General features: G+C 55.5%; 1 protein-coding gene across 1 annotated transcript in view; it reads left to right on the forward strand.

Annotated features, from left to right (window-relative positions):
• The window catches only part of Cacna1c (calcium voltage-gated channel subunit alpha1 C), a 304839-nt gene that overhangs the window by 74735 nt on the left and 206117 nt on the right, over positions 1-23987 (forward strand). The window contains exons 2-3 of the mRNA XM_069988882.1: positions 132-453; positions 1754-1859. Of these exons, the coding sequence (XP_069844983.1) occupies positions 132-453; positions 1754-1859 (428 nt within the window). The remainder of the gene's footprint in view (positions 1-131; positions 454-1753; positions 1860-23987) is intronic.

Genomic DNA, 23987 nt, shown 5'->3' on the forward strand with positions numbered 1-23987 from the left:
TTCTGCCCGTCAGCTCCCAACGTCCTGTGACACCTTGAAATGCAATGTGACAAAGCTGTAGCTGAAATCCAGAGTGGTTCCAGTTGCTCCCCTTGCACCCCAGTGATTGTCCCCTCTCCTTCTCTGCTCAGGTTCCAACTATGGGAGCCCACGCCCAGCTCATGCCAACATGAACGCCAACGCAGCCGCGGGACTGGCCCCCGAGCACATCCCCACCCCGGGGGCAGCCCTGTCCTGGCAGGCAGCCATCGACGCGGCCCGGCAGGCCAAGCTGATGGGCAGCGCCGGCAACGCCACCATCTCCACGGTCAGCTCCACACAGCGCAAGCGGCAGCAGTACGGGAAGCCCAAGAAGCAGGGCGGTACGACCGCCACGCGGCCCCCCCAGGCCCTGCTCTGCCTCACCCTGAAGAACCCCATCCGGAGGGCGTGCATCAGCATCGTGGAGTGGAAATATCCTTCGTGCTCTGGGACGCGGCCTGACCGGCCGGGCGTCCCTCAACCCCTCGGCCCGTCCTCCCAGGCCCCCCAGGCTGTGGGCTATGTTGGTCTCACCCTTAACCCCAGAGAGGCCCTGTGACACCGCCCAGTTATGTTCCAGGCCCTGCCCTAGGCTTGACTCGAAGCATTCTAATCCCTGCAGACAGGGCCCAGGAATCACGGGCATAACAAACTGTCGGGCTGCCCCTCTCCTTCATCGCCAATCCCCAAAACTGAATTATTCTGAAATATATCATTGGCGGGGGGCACGTTGGTTATGGGGCTTGAACTCAGGGCCTGGGCGCTGTCCCTGAGTCCTTTTGCTCAAGGCTAGCCCTCTACTATTTTGAGCCACAGCTCCACTTCCAATTTTTAGATGGTTTATTGGAGATAAGAGTCTCACAGACTTAACTGCCCCAGGCTGGCTTTGAACTGTGACTCTCAGATTTCAGCCTCCCGAGTAGCTAGGATCCTAAGAGTGAGCCACCAGCAGCACTACCACCTCTTGAGTGCTCACATACCACTACAATGTCATTTTCCAGGTGTGAAAAATCTCACACCGGACCTTACATGACAGGTTGCCATCAAAAAGCAAGTCACTGGTTAGGGTTTGGGTCGCTCTGACCAGAAAGGGCATTGTCCCAGGACCCTGATCTCTAGAGGGTAGATCTACGCTTCGACAGGGTGTTGTGCATAGAGCCCAGCCCTCTAGGAGCGATGGCTACTTCTTTCTAAACCCACAGAACACAGAACACACCCTGCCTTGCCTGCAGGGGCCCTGGCTCCGCCAGGCTAAACTCTCCACATCACTTTCAGAGATTAAAAATCACAAAAGCCGGCTCCTCTCCCATGCCCATCACTGGGGTCTCCCGGCGGCAGAGCCCTGCCCAGGGCGGCGGCCAGAGCCCTAGGGGCCCAGGGCAGGGGCTGCTCTGGACAAGCCTCCACCCCACGCCTCCGAGGGGGAGAAATGAAGGCAATTGCAATCTACATAAACACAAGAAGGGACAAAGTTTGGAGAAATCTGTGTTTATTCTGGCACGCGACTGGCCCGAACTGCCCTTGACATATTAGGGAAGATGCTGGCGGGAACCCCAGGAGAAGTTCTCCATGAAGGCATGTGTTTCTTCTCAGAACACAAGGGACTTGGAATGTATTGTTTAAACACAATCCTTATGAACCTTTGGTTCATTTTAAGTATATATATGTATATATATGAATCTTTATTCACTGGAAAATGTATATGTCTCATTTCCTTAACTCCCTTCCTCAGACCCTTTGAAATCATTATTTTACTGACTATTTTTGCCAACTGTGTGGCCTTAGCCATCTACATTCCCTTCCCAGAGGACGACTCTAATGCCACCAACTCCAACCTGGTAAGTCCCCAAGGCTCTGCGTTTTCTGCTACTTGAGGCACGGCTGAGCTTGGCCACGTGGAGAGCAGTTGGAATGTGGGAGAGGTGCGTGGTGGACCAGCGTCTTCAGGCCGTTGTTGAGATCGGTGCTGACCTCCCGCAGCCTGCTGTCAGGAGGAATCTTCTAAGTTAGGTGGTGGTGCGCTGTGTGTGCGCGCGCACACAGGACGGTGGCAAGCGCGGGTGTTGGCAGGTGCGTGTTTATCCTTGGCTTGTCCACCGCGTGTGATTTGAGTCGTGATCTGTTGGTTCGGGTCTGCCTGGGCGGTTCCCGCACGATGGTATGATAAATACTTTCCTAGGGAGCTTTCGAGAAGGTTTCCTTTTGCAGCCAGGATGTGTTCTTGGGTGGACAGGGCTTTGTTTTCTTGGGTGAGGCGGCAGTCTGCTCGAGATGCCGGCCAGCCCTGGCAGCGTGGGGCTCGGATTTGCCCGTGGAAAAAGCGGACAGTGGCGTTGTTTACTCTTGGCTGCGTGCGAAGTCGCAGCGGACATGGACGGAGGCCTTTGCTCTGTCTGGGCATGTCAGAAACAAAAAGGGCTTTGGAATGCAGTTGGCAAGATGGGAGTGGTCCCCCACGCTCTCCCCCTCCCCTGTGGAGACCTGTGACTGTTCGTGCAGCTCCCTCGAAGCTACCCTCTTGCCCCCACCCTCCGATTGGCGAGGTCTGATGCGGGGCGGGGGGGGCTACGGGAGGGCAGGCGCGGTCTCCCGTCTCCGTGGCTGGCTGATTCTCATGTTCGTCCTGAACCTAAGACAAATGGCTCACAAACACGGGCATTTCCAAAAAAAAAGTCTGACGTACCCCGCTAATGTGCAAAAGACCTGGAAAGCTAAGAGTTGGAATGCTGAGGGTATAGTGGATGTTTGTCCTGGTCCAAAGAGGGGACTGCTGGGCTCTGAGTGGAGGAGTGAGGAAGGGGGCAGGGAGGAGTGGTGTGGGCCTTTATCTTCTTCAGGGGTTGTAAGAAGAGACAGTGGGGCTGAGGAGCTTGCGTGAGACGAACCAGAAGCCTGGAATGGCCCAGCAGGTGCCGGTGGCTCACGCCTGTTCTGGCTACTCAGGAGATCAGAGAACCGTGGTTCAAGGCCAGCCCAGGCAGGAAGGTGGGGTGAGATTCTCGTCTCCAGTTAACCACCAAAAAGCCAGAGGTGGAAGGATGGCTTAAGCGGTAGAGCACCAGCCTTGAGTGAGAGAGCTAAGGGACGGTGCTCCGGTCCTGAGTTCAAGGCCCAGGATCAGCAGCGGGTTCTTCTAGAGTCAGGCTTACCCAAGAGCGCGAACCTGATTTGGGGTTCGCAACAGGCGGGGTCTATTGATGTTCCCGAACACGTTGTCCCAACGCATGCCTGCCAGCGGCGTTCTGTTACAAAACAGGTGAAGGGCAAGATGTCCCCAGCACTGAGGGCAGGACTACGGCAGGGCCTCTGGGGCCCGGTGAGGTCCGCACCACCGCAGAAGAGAGACCTGGCCTGGGATGTCCCAAAAGTGGGGTGCGTGGGGGTGCGGCCAGGAGACGTGAGCTCACATGCTCACCTCCGCCTGTGTCTCCTCGGGCACTGGGAGGAAAATACTCGTTCGGTCGTTATTACCTTTATTGCTCTCCACCCGAGGCTGGTGCTTTGTATAAACTGCCGCCAGCTCCCCCATCAATCGCTATACTCGCAAGATGCTCGTCTCTTTAGGGCGAAGGTTGCTTGGTTTGTGCCTGGCTGTCTCCCCACATCCCTGACCCCTGATGGAAACCTGTCCGCCCCTTCGTAAATGTTTGCCCAGCGGATGGGTAGAGTGGCGTTGTCCTTTCGTTTCTGATCAGGAAATAAAATCTCGGGGAATCACAGCTCGGCTGGGGGATGGGGGTGATGGAGAGTCTTGGCTCCACGCGGAGGAGGCTGACATGAAAATGTGTCAAAGACGAGGCACTCCGTAGCAGTATCAACAGGTATTTTGAGAGGGGGAAAAATAAACAACTCAACCGAACCTAACCAGATGTAAACAAACTTGTTTCTGTTAGAAAACAAATTCGGTAATTCTGCCTTAACCAAAAGTTAAACAAATGACCTCGAGACATCTCCAAGCCTCCTTTAAAAAAAAAAAAAAGAAATATATATTGTGGTGTGGAGCGTGGAACCCAGGGCTTTGAGCGTGCTGAGCAAACGCTTCTTCCCTGGACCACACAACCTGTCTCCTCTCCATACTTGGAACACACCGGGAGCAGGCACAATTGCTCTCGTACTAGTTGTGGATCTAAGTGCATTCTAGATCCCAGTGGTGCTGGGCGGGACAGAGGTTTCGTCCCATTTTGTTGATGAGGATACTGAGGCTCAGACAACGTAATTACTGCTTACGGAAGAGGTGGAGGTCCTGGCGTTTGACCTCAGGGCCTTGTCCTTGCTAGGCAGGTGCTTTACCGCTTGAACCATGCTGCCTGGCCCCTGTTGGTTGTTTTTGAGATAAGAGTCTTGCTTTACACCCTGACTGGTGTGGACTGAAATCCTCCTATTTGTCCTGGGGCGACAGGACCTCAGCATCCCGTGCCCCGCCCGTTGGTTAAGATGGAGTCTCTGATAAACAAACGGTTTAGCCTGGGCTGACCGTGAACTGGGCTCCCCTCGGTCTCTGCTTCCCAGCAGCTCGTATTACAGGCTTGAGCCAAGCACCACTGTTCTGAACTCCCAGACTACCCTGTGGGGTAAGTGTTCTCTGACTCTGGACCCGTGGAGGCGGTAACTTTCCCAGCCCCGACTTACCCGCGGGGTCCTCAGAATGCCCCTTGCTAGCGCCCCTCTGCAGAGACGCTCAGGCCTGAAACCAGAGGAGAGGCTTGCCCTGAGAGCAGCCGGAGGGGGCGCCGGGTGTGTGGCCAGCGGGGTGTGGCCGGGTGTGTGGCCAGCGGGGGGCGGGGTGGGGGGCACAGATCGGCCTGGTCAACCGTGTGCTGGCTCAGACCCCTCAGCTCCTGTGATCTGCGCCTCATGGAACAGTCATAAACCCTCGGGGTGCCTGGGCGATCGTTCGACTCCGCGGTTACACATCAAACGTTTCGGAGGAGGCGGAGGCTCTGTGGGCTCCACTAGGCGCTCACTGGTTGATGGACGGGAGGAGAGGAGGTCTCGAGGTGGTGGCACCTCCTGCCCGCTCTCCACCTGCCCGTGGTCGTTCTGGGAGCGGGAGGAGGTGTGCCGTGTCAGTCCGTGTCGTAGGCATCTGCGGAACCCCTCTCAGGTCCCGGCACGTGGGCATTTAAGGGTCGTCGAAGAAATCCCTGGACCCTTAAAAGCCAAACACAGAACTCATGTTTGTCCTTTTGGGGTGTGGGTGGGGGAGGGTAGGTCTGGCATAATCCTTAGGGAGTTCAGTGACAGGGCGCACAGTTGGGGCACAAAGGAACCTCCACAAGGTTCCGGACAGGGTGGGGCGTCCCCCATTGGGGTGTCTGCCAGCTTCTGACCCGCCAGTTCTTTTTCCTGTGGCTGGCTCCAGTTTGGCGCCAGGGACGCGTCCGTGGGTTTCGATCACGGAGCACCTACCAAGGAGGCTCACCGGCTCTGCCCCACGGACTTCAGGGCCTCCACACGGGCTCCGCACACACTGGGTTTCTGTGTGACCACCGTTGCTGGACTCTGGCCTTCGGGGTGGGAAATTGTAGCAGCCGTAGGCTTTTCAACGGCGCGGGGCGAGTTGGGGAGAGAGCATGTGGTGATGGTGTGGATCCATCACCGGCAGCCCATTAAAGTCAGGGAAAAGGCCCAGCACCACCCCACGTGCTCCCCCCCTCCATCCCCCCTCCCCTACCCCCTCCCCCTCCCCCCCCCCCCCGCCCCCAGCCTTGCTCACTCAACACCGGCAGCCGAAGAGCTGATCTTCAGCCCAAGCAAGCAGCTGGCACTGTCCTTCACCCTGCTTGGCCTTCCTGGGAAGGGGGGCAAGGGGGTTTGTTGTTGTTGTTGTCATTTTTGTCACTTGCAAGGCTCTACCACTTGAGCCACAGCGCCATTCCCAGCTTTTTCTGTTCATACAGTGCTGAGGAATAGAACCCAGGGCCTCAGACATGCAAGGCAAGCGCTCTACCACTGAGCCACCTTCCCAGCCCCTATAATTATTTTGTATTTCTATTTTGTCAGTTGTAGGGCTTGAACTCAGAGCTGGGACGCTGTCCCTGAGCCTTTTTGTGCTCAAGGTAAGTGCTCTACCACATGGCTACCATGCCACTTTCTGTTTTTGGAGATGAGTATCTTGGGAACTTTTCTGCCCAGGTTGTGATCCTCAGACCTCAGCCTCCTGGGTAGCTACAATTACAAGGCGTGAAGCCACCGGTGCCCGGCTCTTTTTATTACTTAATTAATTTGTTTATTTTTGTGCCAGAACTGGGACTTGAACTCTCGCCTAGCTTTTTTGCTCAAGGTTTCTTATGTCACAGGCATCAGCCGTAGTGTAAAAGAGTGACATGCCAGGTAGCTCCTGGGGCGTCAGGTTTGGCAGACCGCGTTGGAGATGAGGGCAGCGCCTTGGCCTGGACAGCCCAGGCCAGGTACTGGACAGGGTGATGTGGGCCTGGACCTCATGTCATGTTACTGCTTCTGCTAGCCACTGTTTTCCTGGACTTTAGGTCTCAGGTGTCCAGCACGCATGCTGATTCAGTGAGCTACGGCGAGTGTGTGTGTGTGTGTGTGTGTGTGTGTGTGTGTGTGTGTGTGAATGCTGTTCTCTCTAGAAAGTGTCACATAGGTGTGGGGGTGTCATCTCAATAGCTGTGGTTATCGCTGGGATTAAAACCAGACATATTTTATGTCTGTAATATTTACTCTCTGGTGTTTTTGTTTTCCTTCTGGAACTTTCCTCCACAAACCCTTTCCCCTCAGCCTCAAGATAACTTGCGAGATGCAGAAGAATGAAAAGCAGCCTAGAACCAAGTTCAGCGCTTGACCTTTCCAGGATGGGTGGCAAGCTGTGTGGCCGTCACCTGGCTGCTGCCAGGAGCCGGGCTGGGCAGCGGAGGTGGGGGGGGAGCCGGGCTGGGCCGCGGGGGCGGGGGGGGGGGAGCCGGGCTGGGCAGCGGGGGTGGGGGGGCTGAGCTGGGCAGCGGGGGTGGGGGGGGGAGCTGGGCTGGGCAGCGGGGGTGGGGGGGGCCGGGCTGGGCAGCGGGGGCGGGGGGGGGAGCCGGGCTGGGCAGCGGGGGCGGGGGGGGGAGCCGGGCTGGGCAGCGGGGGCGGGGGGGAGCCGGGCTGGGCAGCGGGGGCGGGGGGGGGGCCGGGCTGGGCAGCGGGGGTGGGGGGGAGCCGGGCTGGGCAGCGGGGGCGGGGGGGGGGAGCCGGGCTGGGCAGCGGGGGCGGGGGGGAGCCGGGCTGGGCAGCGGGGGTGGGGGGGGCCGGGCTGGGCAGTGGGGGTGGGGGGGGAGCCGGGCTGGGCAGCGGGGGTGGGGGGGGCCGGGCTGGGCAGCGGGGGCGGGGGGGGGAGCTGGGCTGGGCAGCGGGGGTGGGGGGGGAGCCAGGCTGGGCAGTGGGGCCGGGGGGCTGGGCTGGGCAGCGGGGGTGGGGGGGGGAGCCGGGCTGGGCAGCGGGGGTGAGGGGGGCCGGGCTGGGCAGTGGGGGTGGGGGGGAGCCGGGCTGGGCAGCGGGGGCAGGGGGGGCCGGGCTGGGCAGTGGGGACAGGGGGCTGGGCTGGGCAGCGGGGATGGGGGGGGGCAAGCTGGGGCCGCCAGCTCCTGACTGTGGGCACAGCCCCCGCGCTCACACAGGCAGCGGGAGAGCTCTGTCAGTGACCACTTTAGTGCCATCCTCCGGCACGCAGCAGAAACGATAGGATCCTCTGGGCCTTCCTCTGGGCTCTTGGGCCTCTGTCAGGAAGGGGGCCCCGGGAAGAGGCCAGCTCGCGGCCAGCTTGAGTCTCACCAAGCCCGTAGCACATGGAGCCGACGGAAGGTTGCATGTGTCTCAGAGGGGACTTCAGCGCTTGACATCGTTTTTCTGAGATGTAGAATGTGCTCCATAAGCATTCTGGAAGACGGGAAGGAATTGTCTAGGCCCGTGACCAGTGAATTCTAGGAGCTGCAGCCCCAGGCAGGAGTGATAGTTCTGCCGTCAGAGCACGGTGCTGGGAGCTCAGTATCAGGCGGTTCTGGGGAGGTTTGCATCCTTTGGTTCAACAGGTATTTATGGAGCCACTACTAGGTCAAAGGCACCGTAGTCCCCGCCCCACCCCGCGCCCTCCTCCCCTTCTGTCTGAGGGAGGTAGATACCAACATCTAGGCTTAAAAATCTTCCTGGTAAGGGACAGCAGGCATCAGGTAGCACTGAGGAGCTCATTATCTGCCTGAAGACAGGGTCTCACTTTAGGTCTCAGGACCCTCCGGCTTCAGCCTTCTGCGTGCTGGGATTGTGGGCATGTGCCACCCTGCCCAGCTTTAACAAATAGTCTCATTGTTGTAACCATTCTATCCTTTTAGGATCAGGAGAATGTGCTCCTTGAATAATGTAGGACTTTCATTCGGCCTTTTAGAGCTAAAGTAATAAAGCGTTTATTTATTCTGTTGAACAGTGTCAAACATTTGTAATGGTATAAATCAAAACAAGCTTTTCTCGAAAGTAGCAGATTGCTGTAGATTCAAGACCTAAATGGAAGCTTATGGCTTGCTGTAGTTCTTTGCATTTGTTCGCGTGTTCAATTATTTTTTCCCCCATCATTTGCTTATTCAACTACCATTTACCGAGTGTCTATTACATCCCAGGCCTTAGACAAAAGCACTCCGGGTTAAAAAAATACGTGACACGGTCTAGCATTGTGGCTCACAGGCTCACGTAGGTAGCTGGAGACGAGTATCAGTGGTTGCCAGTGTAGCACCTCCCACGGGATGGACGCTTCGTGTGGATTTTCCTGGTGGCGCTTCTTGCTTCCACTTGTCAGCTCGCGCTAGCAATGCGTTGGAAGGTCTGCGGAGCCCCTTCCCCTTGGCTTCTCCTAATGCAGGGGGAGAGCTCAGCTGGGATGAGAAATGCGCACCTGCCCCTCTCTTCTTGGGTGCACCACTTAACCTCCCAAACTCAGTTTCCATCTGTTACTTAGAGCTAATTGTACCCACTTGACCGCAGGCGTTTCTGTGAGAAGCATTATCTCATTAGAGATGGTGGTAAAAAGCTCTTTGAAAAATGTGCAGCATCATTCAGATTGCAAGTATTTTATTATTAGTATTACTACCGACTGCCTACTAATTGAACACCGAGGGTAGTGTTCAAAAGAAGAGACTTGCTACCACCACTTGCTCTGTTGTGCCTAGGCTAGGTACTTCAGGACAGGTACTGTCAGGCTAGGTACTTCAGATTAGGTGCTATTCAATACTGTCAGTCAAAGTGCTGTCAGGCTAGGTACTGTCAGGCTAGGTACTGGGGTCTTGCAGGGAAAGGCCAGACAGTGGGCCGTAATCAGACCTGGAGACAGCTGCTTAGCATAGTTCCTGACATGCAGAAAGTGCAGAAGTCCTTCAGAAGTCTTGGGAAGGGTTATCATTTTAAAGTCATAAGGCGGCTTGGTACCACGGCTCACACTTGTCATTCTAGCTACTCAGGAGCCCAAGATCTGAGGATGGCAGTTCAAAGCCAGTCTGTGAGATGCTCATCTCCAGTTAATCAGCCAAAAACCATAATGAAGCTGTAGCTGAAGTCATTCTACCACTTGAGCAAAATGGTTAAGGGACAACACCCAGGCCCTGAGTTTAAGTCCCAGTTAAATTCATTTATTTAAAAATAAGTGAATAGATGGGGGCTGGGAAGGTGGCTCAGTGGTAGAGCGCTTGCCTTGCATGCCTGAGGCCCTGGGTTCGATCCCTCAGCACCACATAAGCAAAAAGAAAAAAAAAGCCGGAAGTGGCGCTGTGGTGCAAGTGGTAGGGCGGTAGCCTTGAGCTGAAGAGCTGAGGGACGCCGCCCAGACCGAGAGTTCAGGCCCCATGACCAGACACCCCCCCCCAAAAAAAAAATAAGTGAATAGGAGCTGGGCCCTAGTGGCTCACACCTGTCAGCCCAGCTACTCAGGAGGCTGAGATCTGAGGATTGCAGTTTGAAACCAGCTCTGACAGGAAAGTCCATGGGACGCTTATCTCCAATAAACTACTTAAAAAAGCTGGAAGTGGCGCTGTGACTCAAGTGGTAGAGCGCTCGTCTTGAGAAAAAGAAGCTCAGAGATAGCACTCAGGCCCAGAGTTCAAGCCCCAGGACAGGCAAAAAAGTAAAAAAATAAAATAAGAGAGTGAGGGATGACATTGTCCAAAAAGAAATGCACTCTTTATCTGACTTGTGTAACTGTAGCCCCTCTGTACATCACCTTTATAATAACAATTTAAAAAACTCAAGAAAACCAAAGAAAAATGAATGAGTGAGTGAATGAATGAAGTCTGCGGGGAAGTTAGACGCGGAAGCAGGGAAAGCCTAACTACATCACAAACCCGGCATTCGATCGTCCACACAGCCGCAGAGATCTCCAATCCATCTCTGGCGATCCAGTCTCCCTCCTGCCTGACAGTTCTTCTGGGACACATCCTCTCTGCCTTTTATATTAAAAGATTGCATCGCAAAGACCTGCCCCGGAGATATTGATCCAGTGTACCCGCCAGGAGGTGTCTGGAGTTGATTTCTAGCTACGGCTGGAAGGCTACACTAAACCCATCCCTTGCTGACGGGTTTAACTGAGCCCTCACCCAGGCTGCCCAGGCCTCCGGTCTGGGGGAAGGCCGGAGAGGAGAGGGATCCTGGTTACCTTTGATCACATACTGAGGGTGGGAGCAGAGGCCGGAGGTCGCGTTCACACTGCTGTCATCCTCACGAGTGTATTTCATGCCAGGGAGCTTTTGAGATTATAAGCCTCAGCCCTTGTCACGAAACCACCCGAGAGGCGTTTCCAGCTCGGGTTTGCACGCGGGGAGGTGGACTGGGAGGCAGAGTGACCTAGCTCAGAGCCTGCAGGGAGGAATCAGCGGGGCCAGGATCCGAGCCAAGTTCCGTGTGATTCAGATCGCACGAGCCCTTGTTCTCCCGAGTGTACAGAGTGTTTGGCATCCGTTTCTGCCATGTGCGGAAGACGGACAGGTGTCCCCGGTCTGAGACCGCAGCGCTGTGTGAGCAAAGCTTTCCTTTCCTGGAGGGGCGGGGGTGTGGCCTGGTTCTTAACTTGCTCGGCCTGGAGCATCATGGAGGGCCGATCCTGTGAGCCAGCTGTGTGTGTGTGCGCGTGCGTGTGTCTCCCAGGCATGTTGGCTTCGTGTGTCCCCAAAGTTTTGTTTTGTGACCTTTCTGGTGGAGATCTTGTATGGCACTGGATTTTTCCCGGGCTGGTCTGCACAGAGCTGGGGAGTGATGCCTTCCCAATGGGGAGGGGTGTGTGTGGGCACCGGTGGAAGTCCTGCCAAGGTGACATTCGGGCTGCTGTGGAACTAGCTAGTAACCCGAGGAGCATGTTTGATGTGAGGGGTCAGGGGGCAGAGGGATGGTCTGCGGCGGGGGGGGGGGGGCAAGGGGAGGGGGGGGAGGGCAGGGGGAGGGCAGGGGGAGGGAGCGGCAGCACCTACCCCGTCCTGAGATGCTGGGCCTGGCTCTTGCGACCCAGCGGGCGCACACTCTGCGCAGACTTCGGTCGGGAGTGAGAAGAATTAGGCTGAGTGTGGGTCCGTTCTAGGCTCAGAGCCAAAAGAAAGAGAGAGGCCTGGAAAAATATCATGGGAAATGCCATGGCTCCCTTTCCCGGGACTCACTTTCGAAAGCCCAGCACCCACCCAAGACACCACTGCCAGCGAAGGCTCGCTGGGCATGGCAGCCCGAGCCCGGGACCCTGGCTGCTTTGGAAGGCAGGGGCTGTGGCCAGCCCTGACAACAACGTTCGAGAGACTCCATTTCAACCAGTGGCTAAGTGTGGGGCACACGTCTGGAATGCCAGAGACTGAAGTAGATGGAAACACAAATAGGAAGATGGCCGTGTGTGCAGGCCAGTCTGGGCACAAAGCGAGAACCAACTTCAAAAGGAACGACAGATAAAGGGCGTAGTGAAGTAGCTCAAGGGGTAGATCGCCGGTCTAGCAGGGGAGAGGCCCCGGGTTCAAACCCACGCAACCACACACACACACACACACACACACACACACACAGCCGAGGCTTAGGAGGGGCTAGGGGCTAGTTCATCCCCTCCGTGTCCCCTGATGGAAGGGGCTGGGTGGCCTGCCCTGGCTGTTAGTTCTGTGAGTGTTTTAAAGCAGGGACACCATGAGGACCTAGCCCGAGTCCCAGTTTCCTTCTGCTCCTGTCTTGGCTGAGAAGAGGGGGCATCGGCTCCCCCCGGCTGGCGAGCTGTTCGGACGGTGCTTACTGCGCGCGGTCTGTCCTGCGCAGCATTTGGGGGACACGCCTTGGGGAGACGGGGTTTGAACCTCACCTGGCATGTGCCAAGGGCCCCGGGCCGCTGGCATCTTGGTGCCCTGGGCGCTTTACTCTGTGTTGGTTGGGTTGGCTGTGGGGAGGGATGTGTTCCCGAGCTCTTCTGGGACTTGTTTCTTTTATCCCCGGCTCGTCTTTACAAAATTCATCACAAACCCAACCGGAATAGAGATCAAGGCCTGGAGCTAAAGGAAGACTGCAAAGAGGACGGACTTTATGGTAGGAGGAAGCTGGGGCTGGCATCTAGATAAAACTCAAGCCTCCTTCTCCAAGGTCACTCTTCTTGGTGGGCGCGGTGGTGGTGGCGTGGACGCGGCGTTGGGGCTGGTGCGGGCAGACGTCTGGCCGAGGGCCGGCTTATAGGCTCAAAGCTTTATTAGTCATTCCCAAAGCGTTTGCATAGGTTTGGAGTAGCAGAACCCAAAATAGTCTTTCCCTTTTCAGGAGATTTGGACGGTGTCCCCGTCCGTCTGAGTGCGGCCATCTCGGTACCCGGGCTCAGGGAGCTGTCTGGAAGGCCTGGGCTCAGCCCATGTCAGAGCGGGGCGGCCCAGCTGGCCCGGCGCCCGGGCCTCGCGCGGACGGAGGAGGGAGATTTATACCATGACCTCCGTCCTGACGGCCACGGGAAAGTGGAGATGACACCAGCGCTCTGAGAGACGCATTACGCGTGTCTGCTTCCGTCCCCCATCCAGAGGCCGCGACCCCTCCACGTTTCCTTCCATCCCCAACCCATAGGCCAGCGAACCTTCCGGAATCTGCCCTGCTGCAGGGAGGGGCTAAGCCAGAGCTCGCGCCCAGAACCAGGCTCCACAGCTCGTTAGCTGCCAGGCAACCGGAACCCGTGCTGCCCGGGGCCCTGTCCTTAGGACGACGCAGGAAGGCCTCAGCTTTACGGTGGCCGCTTGTTCTTTTAGAAACATGGTAAACTCTACATAACATAAGATCTGTGGCTCCAATGGTTTGAACTGTGGTTTTCATGGCATTGAGTCTATCCGACGTGTTGTACAACTTCACCAAGCTCCCCTCCAGGATGGTTTCTCACCTTATGGAACGAAACTGCAACCCTCCCTCCCTCGCTCCCTCCCTCGCTCCCTCCCTCCCTCCCTTCTTCCCTCCCTCCCTCCCTCCCTTCTTCCCTCCCTCCCTCCCTCGCTCCCTCCCTCCCTCCCTCGCTCCCTCCCTCCCTCCCTTCTTCCTTCCCTCATTCCCTCGATCCCTCCCTCCCTCTCTCCCTCCCTCCCTCTCTCCCTCCCTCCCTCCCTCCTTCCCGCCCTCCCTCCCTCCCGGAATGCTGGTATTCTGGGCCCCCACACCAGCAAGGAGCTCCTCTCCCCAGCACAGTCAGAACTGTCCTCAGGCCACGTCCTTCTCGGAAGGACTTTTGTGTGTTTCTGTGTTATCTGCAGTTCTGAGGCTCGGTCAGGGAGAAGGGGGTGATTTTCCCCCAGTGGGGAGGAGCCAGGGTCTAGGTGGAGGAAACGCGAAGAGCCCAATCTGTCATTCAAACTTTTGCTTTTTTCCCTGTACACTGTGAAACCTGGAGCAGAGCTGTCCTCCTCCATTCCAGTTGCTCTGGCCTTCCTGGGGCTGGGAGAGAGTGGCTGGCCCTCCCTGGGCGGGGTCGGCGGTAGACCTTGGGCAACTAGCTTGAGTGTGCTTGGCAAGTGTTAAATACTGGTTGGAGGCAGTAGCTCAGTGGTGAGGCATGGCCTAGTACATACAGGCCCCGGCTTTGACCCCAAGCACTGCCAGAAAGAAAAGGAAAAGGAAGCGGCACTGTGGCTCAAGGGGTAGAGCACTAGCCTTGAGCAGAGAGAGGCTCAGGGACAGCACCCAGGCCCTGAGTGCAAGCCTCAGGACTGGCAAAAATAAACAACAACAACAAACTACAAAAAATCTAGATGATGATGATGATGATGATTAAGGTTCAATGCATCAAACAGGTTCTCCTCCTCCTCCTCCTTCTTCCTCCTCTTTTCCTCCTTCTCTCTCTCTCATGCTACTTCATGGCTCCCCAGAGCCTCTCAGTTGTGTTAAAATGCTTCTCCTTAGTGACAAGTTAAAGATGAAAAATCACCCATAGCTTAGATACAAGAATAAATCTGACGAGCATGTGGTTAGGTGAAAGGAAACAAAAGAATATACTCAATAGGGTTCCATTCCCATAAAGCTCAGAAGCAGGCTGGAAGATGCCACTTTCCAGGCATGGATCGTAAGTAGTGGAACTATGGAGTCAGGAGATGTGAAGGGTAGTGCGCTGGCCGGTACGGATGGCGCGGGCTGGAGGCCTGACAGGAATGCGCTCCGGGGGTGGGCGTTTTTTGCATTTTGGATCTGTTGTGGTGGTTACTGGAAGGGTTGCTCTGACATTCATTAAATCGTAAAAATGTGTTTTATGTGCTTTCCCGAATGTCTTGCTATATTTTACAGAAATAAAGTGATATGAATTTTTTTAAAAAAACACTCTAGTTGCTTCAGAGTTGCAGATAACTGTGGCAGATTGAAAGCACTCTTCCAAAACCACACAAAAATAATGATACGGGCATCTTTTTAAAAAATGTTTAAAGCGTACGACAGTGATGGAAGAAATGTGTCCCGGCCATGGGAGGAGGCATGTTTACAAATGTGCACACACATGCAGAAGTATGTGTACAATGCACATATGGGCACATGCATGCATGTGCACACGCATACATGTGTAAGGCATGTTTAAACATGTGCACATGCTTATATGATGTACAAACAGGCACGGCCCTGTGCGCACGCACACGTACAGGCATGTTTACACACATACACAAGGTACAGGCATGTTTGCACACGAGGACACACTTGTCCCTTGGGAGGGTTTGTTTTTTTTTATCTGTTTATTTTTGTTTCCAAAACCGTCTTTAATGGCATGTTTGGCCTGACCTCTTGGCCCTGGTCTCGAACAACCAAACCGCTACAAGCAGTTGCTTTGCCCAGATGCAGTTTCCTGCTGGTTTTGCAGGTTTTCTGTCACCCTGTCGGCTTCTCCCATGACCAGCCTCGGGATGGTCGGGTGTACAGATGAAGGACCTCTTGGTGGAGGCGGCTGGTCCCGTAACTCTCCGTCAGGCAGTGCTGGTGTTGGTTTTGCCCCCCAGTAGCTCTGCTTTCACGGGCCAGGTGGTGGAGTGGGTTTGTAACTGGATCTGGGACTCACCAGAGAGCTTCTGCCCCTGTGCCCTCCCATACCTGCCACTGGGAGACATGGTGTCAGGACTTTAAAAGCTGGCGAAGAAACAGCTTTGCACAGGTCAGGTAACTGAACCATAAACCACAAAGGGGGACACCTTTGTGTATGTGGCTTTTGGACCCTCCCCAAGGTTGGGGAGCTAGTGTTTGGGGGGCCTTGGGTATGTGTTGGATGGCAGTGGTGGTGAAATGGGGAATTGGTTTAAGACTTCTCTGGACCCCCAGGCTCCTACGCCAATTCTTTGAAGCCAGCGTTGTTTCTCTCTTCAGCCAAGGACTGGAAGGTTATTCTCGAATGACCGTGAGGCGGACAGGGGAGGGTGCAGCGCAGGGGTACAGACCGTGCTGCACCTTCCGCGCTGTCTCCCTGCCTGGCTCTGGATGCCAGCCCAGCCCTTCGGCCTGTGTGCTCCAGAAGGAGATTCAAACCCCTTCCTTGGCAGAGGGGAAGGGCTTGACGTCACCTCCACCTAGCAGAGCAAGTAAGGGGACAGAGGCTGAGGCAGAGAGTGTGGTGATGAGCCCCTGTAGCCATCCGGGGTCTTCTCCGTCCTTCCGTGCTTTGCTCTTAAGTGTGATCATTTTGAGATACCCGAATATCTGAAGGAGGCCTTTAAGATCAAAGTAGAACCAAACAGCAAAAGATACCTATTTAAAACAATCTAAAAGGAGCAACCTTGAAGAAAAAGGACTTCAGAAAAGCAGGAACCACTGGATGGCCCTACTGTGTTCTAGAAAGAAGGGAAAAGACATCTCATAATTAAGAGACCGGCCTAATGCGCCAGCAGCTTGGGGAAACTAGAAGACAAATTGGGCCATGTCCTCCAAAGTCTGAAAGGAAAAGAGTTCCGCTGGGAATTTTATATCCAGCCCAACTATCACTCAGTCAACCTGGTGGAACAAAGGCATTTCAGACTGTTACAGTCCAACAAACAAACAAACAAGACCAAAAATCCCAACAGACTTAGTTCACGGGAGCTACTGGAGGAAACTCTTCACAGATTCATTTTCCTTCTAGGATAAACTAAAGGAAACATGGAATTCAGGAAATGGGGGCTGCAGCCAGGAGAGAGGGAGTGCACACACATCACTAGTAGAGTGGATTGTTCCTGTATCAGAAAACCCCCCACAAACTTCCTTATAATTTTACAAATTAAACACCAAAAGAAACAGTCAAGAAATTGAAAGAGGTTTGTTAGGAGGGTGAAATGAGAGTCAAGAATAAATGTAGACTTCAAAATAATTTTCTGGCTGGGCGCCAGTGGCTCACGCCTGTAATCCTAGCGACTCAGGAGGCTGAGATCTGAGGATCATGGTTCAAAGCCAGCCCAGGCAGGAGAGTCCATGAGACTCTGATCTCCAACAAACCACCAGAAAACCAGAAGTGGTGCTGTGGCTCAAGTGGTAGAGCACCAACCGTGAGCTGAAGAGCTGAGGGACGGCGCCCAGGCCCAGAGTTCAAGCCCCACAACTGACAAAAAATTCTTTTTTGCAGTGAGCCTTTAAAAATGTTGATTTGTACGTCGCACCGATCAGAATAAAACCTGGGAAGTTACAGTGTCTTGCTGACAATTGGCTCTGTCCTTCAGAATTCTCTCCTCTAAATCAAGTTGGAGGTCCTATTGCTCTCTACTCATTTCTCCTGCACACGCATCTTCTTGAGCATCTATTATTTGCGTCGAGGTAATTTCTGTTTTCCACATCTCTCCCCCCTCCACCCGTCTGCCCTGTTGCTCCTGGGGTACCCGAGCACAGGCTAGCAGCACTGTAACGCACGCCGTCCTCGCGCTTCCCTGAGTGCGGCTGTGGCTCTCCCAGAGAGAAACGCGGTCTCAGCCTGCGTGTAGGTGGAGTGGTGGAGAGGCAGCCCCTCCCCCGTAGGTTTCCAGAAGGTACCGTGTATGGTTTATTTGCTTGGCAACAGTTCCCGAGGCATACTTCCTGGAAGAATGAAGATGGCAATTTCCATGTGTTTGTGTCCTCTCTCCTGGCTGCTGGCCTCAAGGTGGACCAGCACCATCCGTCCTGCAGGTGGCTCTGAGTGTGGGTGTCGGGGCCGGGAGAGGGAGAGGGGCTCTCAGTGGCCTCCCCCAAACCCCTGCCACTCCCCCACCCCCACACCCCGAGTATTTGCTTGCTTCGAGTCTTAAAAGGACAGCTGGATTTTAAGGAAAAGGGTGAAGAGGAAAAACACTGTGAGTCATCACACTCATTTCCAACCTGGAGTTCCCACACCCCGCATCTCGTAAAGTGCATAACGGAGACTGGAGAGCCTCTTAAATATTGCAACACACCTAATGGAAATTGCCCGCCTCCCCCAGACCCGGCCGGAGAGAGTAACGTGTCAAGGTCCCAAACCCAGCAGGCATGGTATGGCAGCCCGGGTCCCACTGCCTGGTTGCTCGGGCGGCTGTGTCGGTGGTGAATATAGGAGCCGGGCTTGGGGGAGGGAGGGGAAACCTCTCAAGCGTATTTGGTTAGTGACATCTTGCCGGAGGCAGCGTTGGCTGGGGCCTTTGGATGGGACTGGGCTGCTGGCTCTCCTCCCAGCCCTGGGGTTCGCTGGGCCCCAGAGAGAGGGCAGATGGAGGGGTGCGGAGTGGTTCACAGCCACCAGACACCGTCCTGGCTGCAGCGCTCGAGTCATTAGCTCTGGGCTGGGGCTGAGGCGCCGGCGTGTTCAATCCGGGCCCCACTGAGCGGCCGGCCTGCCCGCACACAGAGATGAATGCCGGGGCCAGGCGGACAGCCGGGCGGACGGAGCCCAGGGGGACTGGGTGCCTCTAACCGTGACAAACGGTGGCGACCATGGCCTACTTCCCTGTTCTGTTAGAGTCGCTCACACTTTCCTGGGTAGGATATGGGAGTATGCTACTTGCAGGCCTGGGTGTCAATACCCCTCCCCAACTAAACAACAAAGCCCAGCGGGAGGTTTGCTGCGGTGACTCGCAGGTGTGGAGGTTGGAGGTCAACAAACACACGCCCATCTGCGGGGCTTGGGAACTACTGTAGCAGGCTGGGCCAGGCGGCACTGCCCCAGCGCCCGTGTCCACTCTAATCGTGAGGTCGCTGGCGTCGGTTTGTTTCCTCCTCTATGAGATGAGGATAAACACGACTGTGTGGCAGGTGTGCTGGGCTTGGGGTTTAGGGTCTAGTGTAAAACTGTACGTCCTTTATCCCCACCAGCACTCTTACCAAAGAATGGTGTGCAAACGGGAAGAGGATCACTTTGTTCCCCTCCTCCTCCTCCTCCTTAATGTCCTCTTCCTCTTCCTCCTCCTCTTTTTCTTCTTCCTCCTCCTCCTCCTCCTCCTCCTCCTCCTCCAACCCTCTTCCTCCTCTTTCTCCTCCTCCTCCTTGGTAGAAGGCTTGATCTCATGGCCTGGGCACTGTCCAGGAGCTTTTTTTGTTCCAGATTATCATGCCATCACTTGAGCCACAATGCCACTTCCGGCTTTCTGGTGGTTCATTGGGGATAAGAGTCTCACAGACTTTCCTGCCCAGGCTGGCTTTGATCTCAGCCTCCTGAGTAGCTGGGATGACAGGCATGAGCACCAGGGCCCTGCTTGATAATCACTTTCTTACATGGCCGATGGGTACCTGAGACGCAGCTTTCCCTGCTCTCCACCCTGCCGGGGGCGTGGCGGGCTACTCTGGGCAGCGCTGCTGACCCCTTTACCCAGCCCAAGTGGGGGCTCTCACCTCCCCACGGGAGACGCAGGCTTGGCCAGTTCGCGTCCTTCACGGCTGGAGCGCGAGAGAGCGTGGAGCAAGGAACCGGGCCCCCCACAGACGGAAGTGGCCTCCTTCCTGTCATCTGTGGGACAGAACACCAAAGCAAGCTGAAAAGGAGGGGGCCGGCCTTCGGAGCACCCCGAGGAACAGAGCACCAAAGCAAGCTGAAAAGGAGGGGGGCCGGCCTTCGGGGCACCCCGAGGCTGCGCTTCCCACGGTCCCGGTGTGCCTCATGTTATTACCACCCTTCCTTTAAGCGGGGAGAGCTTCACGTGGGGTTCAGAGAGGCAGGGTGTGAGTCTGGTTCAGGAGCTGAGAGGAGCAGGCCGGAGGATGGGAGCCATTTCCTCCCTCCCCGGGTGACGGCCGTGTTTTAGAGATCAGGAGTTCAAATCCCAATCCTACGAAAACAAAACAACCCTTCCAGAAAGACCGGACCGCCGCCATTTGTACAGAGCTTGAATGCTGACGAGGAACCTTCATGTGAGTCACTTGAGCCTTGCAAGGAGGTGGGCTTAGAATCCCACTTTAAAGATGGGGAGCCCCAGGCTGAGGGGCACAGGCGCCGGGCCATGTTCCTGAGCTGGGGTGCGGCGGGATGCAGGCCGCCGGGCGCCCCAGCCGGTGTGACCTTCCTCCCAGTCCCAGTGTTTCCTCCAGGCTGCTGAGGCCAGCCGGGGAACGGGCCTCGGTGGAGGCCTTGTGCGTAGCAACCTTCTCTGCTTTCTGGGGGAGAGAGGAGAAGGGAGTAAAAGAAAACGGCTTTTAGCGTAAGACGAAGGTTCATAAGAACTGGGGTGCAGGGTTGTTTGGGAGCCCGGCCCAGGTGCCGGGCCGGCGGCCGGGTCGGCCTCTTCCTTTCCCGCCGGCCCGAGTCTGGCTCAGTTCTGCGAGGTCTCCGGAGGTCACGTATTTCCCTCGGCCTCAGAGGCATTCCAGCCATGGTGGTGTCCCGTCGGGGTCACGGCCCTGTACACAGAGAGGCTATTTGCGGCTGATATGAAACACAACTGCAGCCACCTGCGTCTGAGGCCGGCTTCTCAGGCCCTGAGTGTGTAACCCGGGGAAGCAAAACACGTCACCACGTGAGGCGCATCTGGAGACCCACATTCTAGCCGGGGGGCAGTGGCTCACGCCTGTAATCCCAGCTACTCAGGAGACTGTGATCTGAGGCTCGGAGTTCAAAACCAGCCCCGGGCTGGAGTGTGAGACCCTAATCTCCAATGAATCACCAGAAAAAAAAAAAAAAACAAAAACAGAAGTAGGTGCTGTGGGCTCAGAGTGGGTGGAGCACTAGCCTCGTGTGAAAAAGCTCGGGGACAGCGCCCAGGCCCTGGGTTCCAACGTCCTTTCCTTCAGGTTTGCCGGAGTATGGGGAAGCCACGTTGTGTACTTCCCTGCAATGGTTAAATCGGGCCACCCGGCTTTCCTGCCATGCCTGGTGGGGGGGCCTGGAATGTCCCCCCTTCCCGTCCCGTCCTCCTACCTGCCCCCAACCCCCCGCCCCCATTGCGGTCCGTGGCCCTTCTGCAGGGTACTGTGGAGGGCGCTCTGTTAGCAGTCCCCCCGTGATTGCTGTGGGGACGGGGAGTGTGGACTTCAGCCTGCGGGGGCCGTCTTCGCTCCCCTGTCTCTCGCAGGGCTGGGATATGCTGTGTGCCGGTGAATGTTGGCAGGTTCCTAGATAAAGCATCGTGGGGAGCCCAGAGATCGGGATTCGCTACCCCAGGTCAGAGCCCTCCGGTCCTTTGGGCGTCTCAGCACACCCTCACTTGTGAAAGGAATGAGAGGAACTGAGAGATCCCCCTGCAGCCCACTCGAAGTGTGCATTCCAGAAGCCATCGCAGACGGGCCCAAAGGAGCCATGCCTGCCTTTTGGCCGTCTCTGCGTCTCTGTGAGGCCGGCTTGGGCTGGTCTCGGGCGCCTGTGATTTGTCCCTGTGGAACGGAAGAGGGAGAAGGTGGGTGGTCTGCGCACGGGTGGTATAAGGGCTCCAGGGACCCCGGGACTACGGCCTTCCATGGTGGGGGGCAAGGAGAGACACGCAGAGACGCGCGTCTTCCAGCCCTCCAGCGAGCGCCTCCTGCTCCCGATGCTGCTGCTTGTGTTCTTCCAAGACAATGCCTTATCATTTTCATAAGCAGGGTAACAATCTGAGAGGAAAACCATTTCGGTTCTAATAAGAACACTAGTTGCACTAATTGTGCGCATGATGGCGTTTTAATCGCGTTCCATAATTGATGGAACTGGGGGGAGACTTTACGAACACTGGGATCGATCTGGGGAGACGCAGACTTCTGGGGAGTGATTGGGATAGTTACTCACCCCACCACCAGGGCAAACAAATCACGCGGAAGCCCTGCGCACCTGAACCAAACGGCGCAAAAAGGAATGGAACCAAGTCTCAATGAGACACCTCTGTCCTGGAGGTGGTTTATTCCCCATTTGTTCCCCAGCCACACACAGCAACAGACCTACGTTTTTGCACATGCTTTGCCTTTTTCGCTTGCTCTGAGTGTTAAGTTCTCTGGTATTAAAGTTGAAGCCGTTATCATGAAAGGAAGGCTTGGCGTCTGAGCCAGAATCCTTGGCCTTGCTCTGAGATGCTCAGAGTCGCTGATGTCACGTAGACACATTAGCCACATGACACAGCAGAAGGATGGCTCGGCCAGGCGTCAGTGGCTCACGCCTTCATCCCAGCTGCTCAGGAGGCTGAGATCTGAGGATCATGGTTCAAAGCCAGCCTGGACAGGAAAGTCCGTGAGACTCTGATCTCCATTGAACCACCAGAAAACCAGTAGTGGCGCTGTGCCTCAAGTGGTAGAGCACTCGCCTTGAGCTGAAGAACTGAGGGACAGCGCCCAGGCCCAGAGTTCAAGCCCCACAACCAGATTTTAAAAAAAGGTTGCACAGAAGGCAGGGTGAAAATCATGCTACTTGAGACAATAAGAGACCCTGGCTTTAGTGAGGAACAAGAACTTGGGTGAGCCCTTCTGTTTAAGTGTTGGGTAGATGGTTGAGTGTTAGCTTTCAAATGGTTTCTGACTGACCCTTGTGTGTGTGTGTGTGTGTGTGTGTGTGTGTGTGTGTGAGAGAGAGAGAGAGAGAGAGAGAGAGAGAGAGAGAGAGAGAGAGAGAGAGAGAGAGAGAGAGAGAGAGCGCATCAGAGCAAAAGTACTTGGAAAGGATTTTCCTCCTCACACAGTATCCTCAATAAACAGAGAAAATGATCTGATCAAAGTTATGGGGTTTTTGTTTGTTTGTTTGTTTCATTAGTGAATTGGGCCTTGGGACTTTAAGATTTGTCATGTCTTTTTTAAAATGTTTTAAGTATTTCTATTTTTGCCAGTCCTGGGGCTTGAACTCTGGGCCTGGCCGCTGTCCCTGAGCTCCTTTTCCTCAAGGCTAGCGCTCTACCACTCGAGCCATAGCACTACTTTGGGCTTTTTCTGTGAATAACTAGACATAAGCGTCTCACAGACTTTCCTGCCCAGACTGGCTTCTTCAAATCGTGATCCTAGATCTCAGCCTCCTGAGTAGCTGGGATTCCAGGTATGAGCCACCAGCATTGGGCTCCGTGTCTTATACTGGTGGTACTTTATGTTTAACTTAGCTTTACATTGGCTCTCAGAGTCAGAAAGGATGATCGCAGATAAAGAAGAATCAGAAAACCACTTTTTAATAAATACCCAGAGAGCAAAAAGAATGAGCAGAACATGGCCTGCAGGCAATGACACATAGCTAGATAAGAAAGAGCTTTTGATAAATCAGGTCAGGGTGAAACTTCAAAGAAGTGTCTTCTATCCATCCCGCCCACCGGCGCGGCGTGAGATTTCTGAGGTTGGCAGTTCTCGGGGAAATGTGTCATACCTGCCCCCGTAGCTCTGCAGTCCCAGGAGGCCCAGCGGACACTCTACCCCGTTGTGGTGTTGGACCTTCTTGGTCCCATGCCAGTCCCTCTCCTTCCGACATGCCCCCCGCTTCGTCAGACAGCCGAGCCAGGAGCCGAGTGATACCTTCGTACTTGGTAGTGAGTCTGTCTTGGACGGCCTGAGAAACGGAAGACGCAGGCAGGCTGAGCCCGGCTTCTTTCCAGGCTGGCTGACCCAGTTTCTTCACCCTGACATTTTCTTTTTTTGGTGTTTATTTTGGATTTTCATGGTCGCTGGGCACCCCTCTGCCCATGCCCAATACCTCTTTATAAAAGCGAGACACCTACAGCGTCAGAACCTTAGAGGGAAAAATTCACTCAGCTACTAACCTGGTGCATAACCTTTGCTCTTCATCCCGTTCTCTGCTGCCTTGAGCGTTGCTGCATTCCACTACCCCGCATGTATCATCCAGTCTGTGTCGTACGTCGATGTGATCGGTTAGACACTAACTAACCCCTGGCATTTTTAGAAAATAAATAAAGGTGAAGGAGGAAGGAAGTAAATGACCAGGCAGGGACCAGCCGTGGCGCAGTTGTCTGGGATTAGGGAAGTCATGCGAGAAGGGAAAGAGGTTCTCCAGGTCCGTGCGCCCAGGTCCAGCTAACAGTGGTGGGCGTGGCGGATCTCTGCCCATGGATTCCGGCGCCCGAGTCCTCCATTAGTTGCCTCTTCTCCGAAGTGTGGCCCAGGCTTCTGTGTGTCCAGTGGCTGGGGACTGTCACTGGTCTGGAATTGTCAGTGGTCTATGACACAGCCTGCAGATTCGGTCACGTTCCCCGTCAAGC

Source organism: Dipodomys merriami, unplaced genomic scaffold (assembly GCF_024711535.1).
Source record: "Dipodomys merriami isolate MVZ:Mamm:240054 unplaced genomic scaffold, mDipMer1.0.p SCAF_368, whole genome shotgun sequence".
Taxonomy (NCBI): domain Eukaryota; kingdom Metazoa; phylum Chordata; class Mammalia; order Rodentia; family Heteromyidae; genus Dipodomys; species Dipodomys merriami.